The 14,043-nt window shown below is 47.1% G+C and overlaps 1 protein-coding gene across 2 annotated transcripts in view; it reads right to left on the bottom strand.

Moving 5' to 3' along the window:
• Window positions 1-10,663: 10,663 nt before the first annotated feature.
• The window catches only part of LOC119395997 (solute carrier family 35 member F1), a 146,415-nt gene continuing 143,035 nt past the window's right edge, over window positions 10,664-14,043 (bottom strand). For both annotated transcript variants that reach the window (XM_037663025.2, XM_049416852.1), the window contains one exon: window positions 10,664-13,980. In XM_037663025.2, the coding sequence (XP_037518953.1) occupies window positions 13,681-13,980 (300 nt within the window). In that variant the 3' untranslated portion in view covers window positions 10,664-13,680. The remainder of the gene's footprint in view (window positions 13,981-14,043) is intronic.

The following is a 14,043-nucleotide window of genomic DNA, read 5'->3' as shown; positions in this document are numbered from 1 at the left end:
AACCGGGGGTTCTTAAACGTGCACTTAAATCTAAGTTCACGGACCTCAAGCCTTTCGCCTCCGTCGAAATGCGACCGCTGAGGCCGCGAACGAACCACCTACTTTCGGGTGAGCAGCCGAGCACCCTAAAGACCCGAACACACGTACGCGTTGCAGCGCGTCAACGCGTGACTTTTTGACGCGGCGTCGCGCCCTCTCCCTATGGGGAGAGAGGGCGCGTGGCTACGCGAAGCTGCGCGCCCTCCCTCTCCACAGGGAGAGGACGCGACGCCGCGTCAAAAAGTCACGCGTTGACGCGCTGCAACGCGTACGTGTGTTCGGGCCTTAACCTCTTTACTACCGCGGCGGCCTGAAAGCGTAACGAGTAATACTTCTAGGGACAAGAGTCGCGCCGCAAATACGAATTTCCACGCCATTAATGCCTGGCTCTTTTCTTCTACACTCTAAGAAAAAAAAAGCGTACACGTGACTCTTTTCGGAGAGTTCTGACTTGCCACGTATACGACGCTCTTTAAAGAGTCACGGTGACTCCCTTGGTGGGCCAGTGTCGGCGCGCTCTAGGAGAGTTCCCTGACCCTCTAGGCAGAGTGGCAGGACTCTTATCCGAAGGATCACGTTGCCACTTACAGGGAGTCAGACGACTCTTGCCGGTAACACTCCTACAAGGGTCAAGTGACCCACACCGAAGCGTCAAGCGACTCCACAACTATTTTAAGCTACTCATTTGACCCTTGCTCTACTTTTGCCCGTATAACATGCGTATAACGTATAACATGCGTAGTGTCATGTGAGATTTAAATTTTTCATTTTATTTTTGCTCAGGATTTGCCCGACACTGTATTTTCACTTAAAAAAACCGAATGTAACCTTAATGTAATAACACGTTCCAGTTTTCGAACTGTAACTGAAACGCGTCCCTTTCGCATTGATGGAGCTTGAAACGAGAACTCGTTTCGAAAGTGGGAAGGAACGAGAAACGTTCCTGTTTTAGAGGAACGTGTACCACACTGCTTCTCTTTGCCGCCAAGTTGCTATACTCTCTATTCTATACTATACTACACTATACCATACCATACCATACCATGCCATACCATACCATACCATACCATACCATACCATACCATACCATACCATACCATACCATACTGCTTAGCTACCTAAACGGTTAAAGTGTAGCCGTATCGGTTTCCAGCAACGGCGGCCGCATTTGATGGAGGTTAGTTGGTCGGTGAAACTTTATTATTGGTCCTGAGAGACGCGACCAGCGCGCAATGGGCTTCTCCCACTTTGGGAAGGGCATAGCAGCCTCCGTCCGCTCCGGGCATGGCAGCTCCGTCCGCATTGTGTGCTCTCTGGACGGCCCAAAGCTGATCCCCGTCGTAGGTGAAAAAAAAAAAGATCACACGCGTACTTAAGTTATACGCGCGTTAAAGGACCCATGGTGCGACAATGGACTTTTTTCAGGGTGGGTATTCTGCGTATGCGCGGCGGCGAGGAGGAAGCCGCCATGGTTTTAGGTGGCAACAGCACGACGACAACAACGAACCGAGTGACACCAGGTGTCGCAAGCTTGCCAATGTTCCGCTTAAAGAAAAGTGCGAATCCAGGCCTTCGAATTGTCCACTGGCGCGGAGGTCAAATGCGGAGACCACGAGCCACCAGTTTCAATTTCGGCGATCTCCACTCCCTCGAGGCGCTGTTGGGACCCGGGAAAGGTCCGTTAATATAACTATAAAATGGTGTGCCTCGTGATCATCAAGTTGTTTTGGCCATAACTTATTTTTAATGCTTTGTCAGTAGCTGGACCGGCTGGACCGGCTTAGTCATAAGGTAACTTTCCCATGTAAGCTGTGGCAAGCTGTAGATAAGAATTCATTTCTTTTAAAGCCTACTCTATCTTCAGCGTGATGGTGTTCAGTGACGTCCACGCAATCTGCGGTGGAGCTGAGGTCATCGATCACCTATTGTGTGAGTGTCCCCACTCTGGCCCACAGGAAACGCAAAGAGAACAAATTTACTTTTAGGCGGTGCCCTTATGTGAGCGTTCGTTTAAAGCTTCACCGCCTTCGTGATCGCCTTAATTCTACTCTTTCTAGCAGTACTTTGGTTGGGCTAGTTGGTTCATTACCGGTCTTGTTAGTAAATAACAGTACTAAGGACGCAGGGACAGAGACAGAGAGAATACCCGTATGTGTATATCGTGTGTCTCTGTGTCTCCTTTGCGCTGTTAAGTACGACTGCTCTTTCTGCCATGTCCTATTCTCTCGGCTCGTCGGCAGAACTTTTCTCGCGTATCCGTCGCGTAGTGGCCCTTTGTAGGATACAATAGAGTGCTGCGGAGTTGCTTGAATTGTTAGAACTACCGGACAAGGCGTCAAATGAATGAAACATCTTTATTTATATTTTTGAGATAGTAATTCCGCTGGGCCACAGCCACATCCTAGGCAACTGCCGCGAGCCCTTATGCTCGGGCGGTTCCTGGGCTCTCTGCACGGCCCAGGGTTGGTCTCCTAATGGGGAGCTCAGCAGAGCCACCTCCAACCGCGCCCTGTGGTTCGAGAATGCCTCCTCGTTGTTTCCATGTACTTAATTGTCAAACCCAAGCATTCCCGTAGCATGTGTCCCAAAGTTTCCCTGGCGTCACACGCCTTACATTTATCCGTCGAATAAAGATCTGGGCAACAGGGACGATAGATTGCTGGATTTGGGTACGTGTGGATATGCAGTTGTCTCCACGCAACTTCCTGAACATTTCTTACTTAATTTGCTGTGAAGCGATTGGTATTTGAGTCAAAAGCGATATTTTTTTAGGATGCGCTGCTCATTACCAGCATCTCATGACAGAACAGGCCTTACCGGAGCCACGAGCTCTTTTCGCGCCCGCGAAATGGCCGCTACATGCAGGCTCAACAGTCTTCCACGTCATGTTCCTTGGGCTGTATCGCACGATTAGGCGATAACTGGGGGAGTTTTTACAGCAGTGCAGCAGTTTACAGCTCCAGTTCGAGTTTCCTTTTCCGGGAAATACCAGAGAGTTCCGGCACATTTTACTTGCGCCAGTACATCTTAGCCTCGCCCCTCCCCCCTTGCGAACGAGCTATAGCTTCCTGAACTACCGTATTTAATCGCGTACTACAAGCACTGATTACCACTATCCGCTAGTGTACGTTACATGATTGCTAATGTACGCTATATGATGGCTGACGTTGGGTAATGTTGGCTGAGCGATCCTTTGAGTTGACTGTTGTTGGCTTAGCGTCGGCAAACGTTCACTAGTTTGCCGAATTCGGCTAAATCGCCATTAGTGTTTGCTGGTGTTAACTATCCGTTGCACGAGTGCCCCTGACTGGGATGGTTGGTACATAACTGCGACGTAAACAGCACCAGAGACGAGAAGCCCCCCAAACGCACCCTTGTCGTCGAGTCCGAACAAAAACGAGCTTCGCCATGGATGCAAAAATCAAAATGAGGCGATGACGTGCTTCTTTCAACGGCCTGCCTCTGGTCGCCTGATTTCGAGGGGTAAAGGGGGGGGGGGGGGGGGGATGGAGCAAACATTCCATGAAATGCAACATCCGTGGTCCTTCCTCCGCTGCCATTATCTTTGAAAACCTGCTTGGCCATAAACCTGCGTATCAAGCAATTACATCGTCCTACAGAGTAAAGGTACGGGCAGACTTGGCACTCTTCCCTCAGATGATAATGCTCGCCGCCGCCACCCTTCCCACCTCTGCCCACACTGCGCGGACGCCTACGGCGCTAGGACCGACAAGGTGCTGGGTGATAAGCGACAGCACCTTTTCTGTCCTTCTAGCACCATCCTGTCCCAAGCGTTGTTTGTTCCCGTCTAAACTACCAGTTGTTAGCAGGGCAACAGAGTCACCACACAGCCTCAACCGCATCACGGAGTTGTGTAGCAGTGCTATACGCCATTGAATTATTTCGGAGTCCGCCTCGGTGGTACAGTAGTTACGGTGCTCGGTGGCTGACCCGAAGGTCGCGGGTTCGGTCCCTGCCAGGGCGGTCGCGTTTCAATGCAAGCGAAATGCTAGAGGCCCGTGTACTGTGCGATGTCAGTGCACGCTAAATAGCACCAGATGGACGAAATTTCAGGAGCCCTCCGCAACGGCGTGCCTCATAATCATATCGTGGTTTCGGCACGTAAAACCCCAGATATTATTACTGAAACCTTTCAGCTGCCTCTCATACTTTAGCATTAACCAGTCAATACCGTAATGAGAGTCAGAAATTAGGTGCACGCTGAAAGAGCGAATCAAAAACGAAAATTCTGCGCGTTGCAATGCGCGTTGCAGTCCATATGCATCTCATATGCATAAACAGAAACCTAAGTTTGCTCTGGCTGGATTTTCTTTTTCAAATCACAAGGGTGGTCCAGCGGCGGTCCCCACGTTTTAGAATGACGCTAAGCGCAATGTTTACAAATGGGTAACTCCACAAGGAGGTTATAGCAGTTTTGTAAACTGCATCCATTAGGGCATATATGTCTGGAAAACTTGTTACATGAATTGGCGATTCATGGGAATTTATCAAACAATCTACATTGATAACCTAGTCGTACGTGTTTATGGTGAAATGGAGTAAATCGAAAATGTCCTCTTTAATTACATTTAAAATTCTAACTGCCAAGTCCATACCTAATTTTGTTGTCGCATTATAGAGCTCTGAAATTCAGACACATTTTTTTTTAAATATTACATTTTAAGGAATGATATTTTGAAAACATTACCCGGGACTAAGAATCTACATGTGAACAGCAGCATTTTAGTGCCAGCGAATAAGCAATCGGACGGTCACTGATGTGGGCAGACGTTGAGGAAGAACGAAGCCTAGTGTTCAGAGAGCCAAGGCGGCAGCGCAGATGCGTTGCGCCTTCCTAGACTAAGAAGACCACCCGAGGTCAGCTCGCATATTAAAGGCACCCTGAAATCGTTTTTAATAGGGGACATGTTTAGTCGGGCAGAAATCCGTCAGGTGTAACGCTGAAAGCGCCGCGCCGAGTTATGGCGACACTGCCTAGCAGCTACTAGGCACAGCAACGCCTTGTAAGAAGGAAAGTAGGAAGGCAAGCGTCGTAACCACTCGGCTATCCAGGAACGCTAGCAGTACAAGGATTTATGGGAACCATATTATTACGGCAAGGATTTATTCAGCTAGAACTGATCGAGTTAATGCTGCACAGGACGCACGGGATTCTAGGCCAACAGGGCAGCTCCAGACTCCAAACCACAACAACGTTGTCTTCTTCCTCCATTAGGTGTCATTTCAGCGCCCGTGCCTGACCTTTCCATACCCGTGACAATATGTTTGGATTGCTATGGGGGAGAGAACGAGAAAAAGAGAGAAAGAAAGAGAAACAGACAGAGAAAAACAAACACAGAGAAAAAGATACATCGAAAGAAATAGAAAAAAAATGGAGTCAAAGGAAGAGATAGAAAGGAACAGAGAGAGTGAAATATTAGCGTCACCTTTTGCTCTATAGTGTAGAAGACGGTGGGAAAAGGTAGCGACGATAAGGAGAAGGGAAAGGAGGAGGAGGAGGAGTAAAGCGTAGCAGAGCCTTGTACAGTATTGGCCTCGAGGAGTTACGGAGTCGCCCTCTATCGGACGCGCCTCGATTGCGTGCTAGGCAGGATACCGCCGGCGCGCTCCCCATAGGTTTTGCTGTCGGCGCTCTACAAAAACACCTCGCGGAAGCCCTCCAGGGAATTTCTGTGAATGCTTTGGAAATGAACTGTGTTCTTTACTGTCAAAATAATCATTTTCGACGAACTGAAAGCACGAGATAGTCTACAGTCGCTATCTCTTTGCACAAAACCGAGCACCTGCTTCACGCTGTCACCGCGTTGTAGACCCCTGAACCGGCTTCTTGAGTGAAAGGTAGTCACTCGCTGAGTGCAAACTATGTGAAATATCTCGTTAGAGTATACTGCCTGTACAACCAAACGGAGCATAACAGAAAGAAGCCTCAAGCCAGCGATCGCACGGGTTCGCGACGACTGACGGTGCCTCTGCATGTATGAGCGTCTGCATGTATGTTCGTACTGATGGTTTCGCTCTTGCTACGAGCGCGTTTTGGCACCGCGCTGTGAACTTTAGGCCGGAAAATATGAGAATTTGTGAGTAAACAAACAACTACTGTTGCGCGGACGCTATCAGAGCAGTTCAAAAACAATTTCCTTACAACTGCGGCTTCGGTGCGCATGTCAACTTTGTGATATGCCGTCCCGACGATTCAGTGTTTTTTTTTTTTTTCGGTCTAAATTCGGGTACGTTTCGGGTACGTCACTTGACAAGTTGTCTCGCACGTATTGATCGGTCTTCTCAGTGGGCAAATGCCGCTGCTTCTGTTTCTTTATTCAGCGCATTCGTTTCGTTTGGTGCTCACAAAACGTGAGCAAATGCGACGCCTTTTTTTAATGCTCCTTAATTATCGTTTCGTTTGCATTCCAGTGAAGTTGCCGCTCTCTGTCATCAACAAATTGATAGACCAAAGCTTCACCACTTCGAGATTGCAGGTGGAAGGAGAACCAGTCTACGAGACCGAGCATGTAGTAGCATGCGACGCCTAGGAAAAGAATGAAAATACAGTAACGTTTGCTGGACTTGTCCTGCAAACGTCGGCTGTGAACTAGGACCCACATGAACTTGAAATAGCGGTGAATAAAATAGAAGGTATTGCAGCAACCAGCAGCCGCAAAACAGCATAGTAATTATTTGGCGTGTACCCCAGCAATTTTGGCAGCAGTGTCGTGTCCAACTCCAACAGGGTGGCATCTTTCCCACGTCAATAAATGAGGCTCCAAGAAAATACATGGGGTTGGCCGGTGGGCCGATCACGGAGGCAATGCAAAATTTATGTAGCTTATGAAGCAATGCATGCCTCATCAAATGGGAAGGTTGCCCGTCGGCGTCCCGCGTCGGCGGCGTCAACACGAGTGATGCAAAAAATAATCGTCACGTGATGGTGTCACCATATGACGTCATCATGACGTCACAGATCGCCAATATATGTAGCGTCATTATGACGTCACATAATGTGACGTCACATGATGTATTCACACGTCAAGGTCGTTTTGCATTGCCTCCGTGATCGGTCACGGAGGCCGTGCAAAACCGCGTTAGGTGCAGAACACTTTAGGAGGGGGGCGCGGGAGAATCAGTACATCGACTGACAAGAAGAAGATGGCTTTCGCCTTCTAGTCATCTTTAACGAATGCATAAGGGACCCTGTGCGTTTTTTAATTCAACGTATCTAAACAATGACTTGCGCATCTGCAGCCGATTTTGTGGACGCTGAGCACGGGGCCGACGATCAAGAAGTCGCATTGGAGGGTTCTGAGATTGCATCACACGTGGTAAAAGGTAGCGCTTTTACCATCCTGTGGCAGATAAGCATCATTTGCCGGCGGGAAGCGCGCGCGAGCCATCGTCTCAGTGCGCGCTGTCTGCTACTCACCGAACATCGCAGGCCCGACGCAGTAACAAAAGCTTTCGTCGCGGAAGTGCTTGTTGCACACAAGACTCGAAGCGGATGGCTACTTGCCGGTTCTTAGCTTTACAACCCATGCTTCACGCTGTTTCTTGTCCCGCGGTTACCAGTGCAGGCTGACACTGGGCTCCTTTGCGTAAGCGCGGCACTGCGGCACCGAGCGGTAGAGCCCCATGTTCGCCGCCTTCGGAGGCAGCCACTCTATTACAATGGTGTCATTTGAGTAGAAAATGAGAGAAAACTTCCGAATTTGAACAGACCGCAGCGCATGTGGGACTTGAAACTCGTTTTCAAAGCACGCGGCAGTGCGCCACAAGCAGCCGACGCGGCCGCTGAGACCCCGTGATCCTGCCAAGCACGTCACGCCGACGGTGGCAACAAGAGCTTGATTTGGGCGAGTTGGTTCATGCTGAATATCGTGGGTACAGCGCAACATCAGAAGGAAAAGATGTTGCGCTTCTGATGTTGCACTGTACCCACGATATTCAGCCGACGGTGGCGCCGGCGTTTCCAGTGGTGAGCCTCGAGGCCAATAGCAAGGAGGTGTCGTACTGCTGTCCTACTGGAAGGCACGCGAACGGGCACGCGTACTTGAATACGCTACATGACTTGAGTCAATATGACATTGTCATGGCAGCACAACACACAATAACTGCCGTGCGTTTTGGTATTTCGACGAAAACCGTCATTTATTCTACAAATATTCGAAGAAACAAGAAATATCGTTCTCAACCAACCTATGCCCTAAATGTTCTATGGCAATATGTACAAGTAACAGTTCCACATCGCCGGTCGGCAGCGTTCACACTTGTCGTAGAAGCAGTCGTTTGCAAACCTCGCAGCGTTCCTGATCGCTGTTCCCGCGTTTGTTCTGAGCTTTATTGCACAAGTTTTGATTTTAAATTGCAACGACGAAGGAAGCTTTGTCACAGTAGCGTGAACCAACAATAATAAAAACAAAGCGTGCAGCTGCATGGCAACAAAATGTGTAACACCGTCCACCTTATCAGTACTTGGCCATCAAAAGTAGACTCCTTGACACAATAAGAACAGAAAATTAAACGCATTATGTACATACTGTATGGCATGCACCAATTCGACAGGCTGATGCATGAGGCCGTTAACGCACTGTAAGTACTGGTAGTTTCCGTAACCACAGCACTAAAGAAACGTACACACAAGTCAGTACTCCATAAACGTCCTGCCGACGTCATCAGTGCCCGTTACCCACATCCCAGAGATTCGCTGAAAAGAGGAATGTGACACGCGACGTGCTGTCAACACACATCCGGACGAAGCGCTTCACAAAGTCGATGATAGCCGTTTGCGAAGAGGCGGTCTCAACGAACTGCAGTGCCGAATTTCCACGAATGTTCGATGCATGACACGACACAAACGTACACACAGTCACCTTTTGGGAAGATGAACTCGCTGACGTCAAACATACGTGAAACATAGAGATCTCATAGAGGTGGCTCGTCGAAGGTCCTGAGGGATCGGACGGCAGGGCAGTTTGATTCAGAGTCACAATAAGGCAATAACAGCATTTCGAAATGTCTGCTATTGTTCTAACATGAAAACGCAGTAAAAAGGAGCACGCCTTGCTTCACACAGTCTCAGTCATGACCTTTGGATCAATACGCATTCTTGCTCAGCCATTAAACGCTGAAGTGTGTCTAGTTGCACTTTATGTCATCAAATGGAGAGGCCTATGCCGTACTTTGTTGCGCGTTAGGTAGGAATTAGCTTATTTGCTGTCGAAGCACAGATTGCGCGTCAATTCAGAAGGCCGCTGCACACAGAAGAAAATGTCCCGCAGATCTCGACACTTTCACCACAGTTGCACACAGTGACTGTCTCGTGAATTAAAAGTAAAACACTATATTACGGCATTTAACTCGTGGATTTTGAACGAAAGGCTCGATTCGTAGAATTTCACAAATACACAGTTGACCTTAAGTACAAGCAAGCTTCGCGACTTGTTCGCAAATGAAAAATGAAGCATCACAAATCATTCTTAGGCAGACACATATCAATAAATGCAAAACAATTATTTTCTCTTTGCTTCGATCGCGTGGAACATCTGCAAAATATGTTCATTGAGACAGTAGTTCTATTCCGACATGTTCTTTGTGAAGCCGAGCCTAATTAGCACATAACCCTGTCTCACTTTATCAGATTTACGGAGTTTTCTGCGAAATCAAAACTGAACTAAATTGAATATTGTTACGAAAGCATTACGCAAAGATGCTGCATTTCTAAAATGTCAAAAGACACGCAAAGGTAGCAACGAGTCTTTTTTTTTTTAATTTAATTCGTGGGCACGATGAACAGTTTTTGAATGTGGACACGAAGAACAAACAGCGTGGAATAAAATCGCGTTCTCAGTTGCCCACGTCGATTTTTTTACTTTAATGTCAATCCGTGTGGTACGTACACCCAACTCAAATCAAAAATGAATATTTTCTCAGTGGCGAGTTCAATTCCATGTAGGCTGTGAATGCGGTTTCGGAGCTGTTTCGGTTTGTGTCGCGCTCAAATCGAAACCGAAACATGTTGAAAGCGCTCTTTACTTTGACTATATATACTTGTTTTTCAGTTCTCATCAGAACCCACAATACAAAAATTGGAGGCGACATTAACACTCGACTTATCTGTCTGGTAGTGGCATTCGCACATCGGCGTTCGCGTGCGCCCTGCGTACACCTTCAGTTAACATTGCGTTTGTCGCACTTCTGAAACGGATCTTCGAGGCCACGCAGAGAGAAGCCCGTGGTTGAGATCTGCTCCAGCAGGTGCCGCAATCATACCAGCAGCTCTAGAGTTACTCTATATGCTACCTTTAGGTAGCAGAGTTGCGCATCCGTCTTCCAAACACCGCTAGCAACCATGCATTGCGGAGAAGCTGACGATCGGGCTAACTTTTGTATTTCTCGACGCCGCCGCGGCAGCGAACTGAATTAACACGTCATCGACAGCCAATGTTTATCGCCAGTCTTCGACACGCCTGACATGTTAATCGGCGACACGGTAGGCATGTCGCCTGCAAAAACGAAGTGCGACTTCACCGCATAGCTGTGGTTGCTAGCCGGACCTATGCGCAACTCTGCTACCTAAAGGTAGCATATACAGTAACTCTAAGCAGCTCGCAGGAAAACCGTCTGCTCTTTCAACGAACCGATTCAATTAATTTTCAATAATTATCATGACAGTTATCTGGCCCTTGTCTTAAGTTAACTTGTGCTCCGATATCATATGTATAGAATATAACTCTTAACTTGAAACAAAGCCACATATTTCGTGCCAGATTTATTTTTTACAAGACATTTTTCTAACTATTCTGAAAACCGGAAGTACACGCTCGACCGGAAGTGCTTGGAAGCCAAACAAGCGTGTCACTCGTTGTTTGTGTCACCAATAATAATGCGCACGTTTCGAATGACGCGACGCTTCTGCCCTGCAGTGTTTCCTTGCACTGCTTCAGTTTTGCCCGAACAAATTACACCTTATAATCACTCGAGCCTCAGAATTCTCGAATTCCACAAATGCCGTCCACAAATATTTATGCCAAGCTTCTCGCCAGACGCTGCAGAGCAACTAGGACTGGCTGTTATGTGCCAGCGGAAAGGATTGGTAATAGCCGGACATACGTGTTATCGCATAATTATAGCTAATCTCTTTCTGCTATGAGCAAAAAAACGCTAATGAGGCTGTCAGTATGCAGTGGCGGGCTGCCAAACTTATTATTCGCGTTCGGTCGCGTGTGCTTAATTACTGCGCTATTTTTTCACTATGAAAGCGCTGTTCGCGAACAGCGCGAAATTCGTTAAGCAATGTGGTGGCTTAGTTATTGCACATCAGCATAAAAAATAAAAAAAAAAGATTTTGAATGAAAAGTGAACGAAAGGAAGGTACATAATGAAAAGAGTGCTATTTTAGTGCCTTCATCTTTTTTACGTTTTATTGCCCTATTTTCGCTTGAAGCGGGCGAGTAAAGAGTGCACGATTTAAGTATTACGCGGCTAGGACTTTATAAAGTAATTTTATTTACAACTGCAGCAACAACATTGTAGTTGTCTCAGCTAAGTTTCTGATAGTAGCACAGCAATTTGTACTCGGTTGTATTTTGACGTTTATGCGTATGTTAATTCCACAAGTGAGATTTGTTGGTGCACCTTCAAGTAACGGCCAATAATCATTTAAAAAAAGTTGCGAATTCGTCAGATCAAGTAAGCCGTTCAGAGATATGTCAGTGGAAATTAAGAAAGCTTAAAATGATTCTTCGTTTCGTTCTTCAACGAAGTGAAGTGCAGAGTGTCGTCAGAGAGGATGGGAATATCCTGCATGACCGACATAACGAAGGCCTGTGTTAGTCAAGCGTCGAGAGGCTGCGTCATTTGAATAAGGTAAATGAAAATTTTGCACTTACCGATACTGCACGAAAGGCATAAAAAAATCTAAATAGCTGAACAAAGAACGGAATGGCACTTGGCGTTGATATTCTTGCAGGCAAACAATAGGTTATCTTTTCCCGAAAACTGCGGGTATCATCCTTGTCCCTGAAAAATACTACGCCAGTGAAATATCGCAGAGGTGTAAAAAAAAAAGGTCCTTTAGCAGCATTGCTCGAGCAAGTTGACGTGAGTGAAATGAGTGCACATTAATATGGCATTTTTGTGCTCGTTTTCTTTTTTTTTTAGGCAACTACATTTTACCTTTGAATACGACCAATACATCCTGTGTTTCATAAAGCTGCCTAGAAGTAACCTTACTTCGCTCAACGCGGTATCTATGTAGTATATCACCACTAAATTTGGAGCACAGCTTATGTATCGTCCACATGGTAAAGTAGAGCTTAAAGTGTGCAGCAAAGTTTTATTTTGCTATTTCTGCAGAGAAATCAAAAGCTATTTTACACGTTTGTTCATCGGAAAGGCGGAAAGCAGTTTAAACGTTATCTCCACTGGCACTTAAAGTTATCAAGCACCTGTTGAGCTTTATGTAAGAGGTGCAATCAATATTTGTTGACGGCTCTGCACATAAAATGCCTTGTGGTCTACAAGATACTGATCAAGTACAAATGCGCTCTGCGATCCCTAGTTTTGATTGGAATAAAATTCTGTGTAATTCAAAAATGCGTGCTCGCCGAAAACGTAACAATGGCGTTGTGCAAAACGACAGAGATTATGCCACAAGCTTGAACAATAAAAATGATAAAAATGATTCAATTACCATAACAATTCCAACATGTCGTCCTGCTCACTAGCCTAGCTCTAAAATTTGTGGTATTTGCCTCCATAATAAGACTCACCGACACAGCGCTCTTTTTTCTTTTTTACAGAGGTCAGATCTATGGGGCGAATATTCGCAGATTTTACATAATACTGTGTCACCACACCTCGCAGCAACAAACAAGAAACGATCATTTTTCCTCGTAAGACGTGACATTTCCTTCTTGTAGAAGCCGTACCGTCACTATTTGAACAATAACATATTCACACAGTAGAAGCACTACGAGAACAAGTTGCAAAACCTAGAAAACTCATCGACTAGCGAAAAGATAAAAAAGCCACTCTGCTGATTACCTAGGGCCAGGCACATCAATACTGAAATTGTACTCAAAAGTCAACTTGGGAAAGATGAACAGTTAATAATTGCTTCCCGCAATGATAAATGAAAAATGAGAATGAAATATCTTCTCCTTACTTTACCTAATCATTCCATTTTCTCTCATTTTCCTTTCAGTGAGACTGCCGGAGACAGTCAGCGTAAACCTAAAGGTCACAGCGGTGTCTGTTATCAACAGTACACTGAACAAAACCAAGCACAGTAAAATGCCATTAAAGGTCAGTTCAGTCGAATTCTTATCGTTCATGTGGTAATGAGCATCTGGCACATGCCTACAAAAGCACGTCGATGCATGTTTGAACACGTTGTCAGCTGGGCCAAGCAGATACCAGGCCAGGTAGGTTCCAAGAGATCCGCACTGACACCACAGATGTTCGGGAGTCTTCGAAAGTGTAAAAAGAAACACGTTCTATCGCGCGGAAAACGACCCCACTGCGTCGCAATAGGAAAAGAAAAGGCGCACACGGCGTCGGTGTGGTTCATTGAGCAACGTTGGTCGTCGGTGTCGGCGTAGCGGGCGGAGGCGCTGGGCAGCCGCATGATCAGGAGACGGCGCCGTTGGTCTTGGGACTCGGCTCGTGCTGGTGCGCCGTGCCGAACGCGTGGTGAACGCTCACGGCATGGGACACCGATATCAGAGGCGCCGAGCCGTGCTCGGTGCCGGACGACCCGTACTGGGTGACCGGGCACACGCCTCCAGTTACCCCTCCCGACGGCGTGTAGGCCAGCGCTTCTTCGGAGTCCCCTTCTCGGTGGCCCAGACCGAGCGGAGTGGGCTTGGCCGAGTACAGCGCCACGCCCGCGATGACGAGGCAGAAGGACACCATGTATAGCCAGTGGAACTGCGATGTGGGAAAAGAAGGTGTTCGAGAAAGAAAGAGAAAATCAGCTCCAAAGGTCTCCGT

This window comes from Rhipicephalus sanguineus, chromosome 6 (genome assembly GCF_013339695.2).
Source record: "Rhipicephalus sanguineus isolate Rsan-2018 chromosome 6, BIME_Rsan_1.4, whole genome shotgun sequence".
In the NCBI taxonomy this organism is placed as follows: domain Eukaryota; kingdom Metazoa; phylum Arthropoda; class Arachnida; order Ixodida; family Ixodidae; genus Rhipicephalus; species Rhipicephalus sanguineus.
Note: the sequence above shows the minus strand (reverse complement) of the source record. Positions and strands in the feature narration are given on the sequence as shown.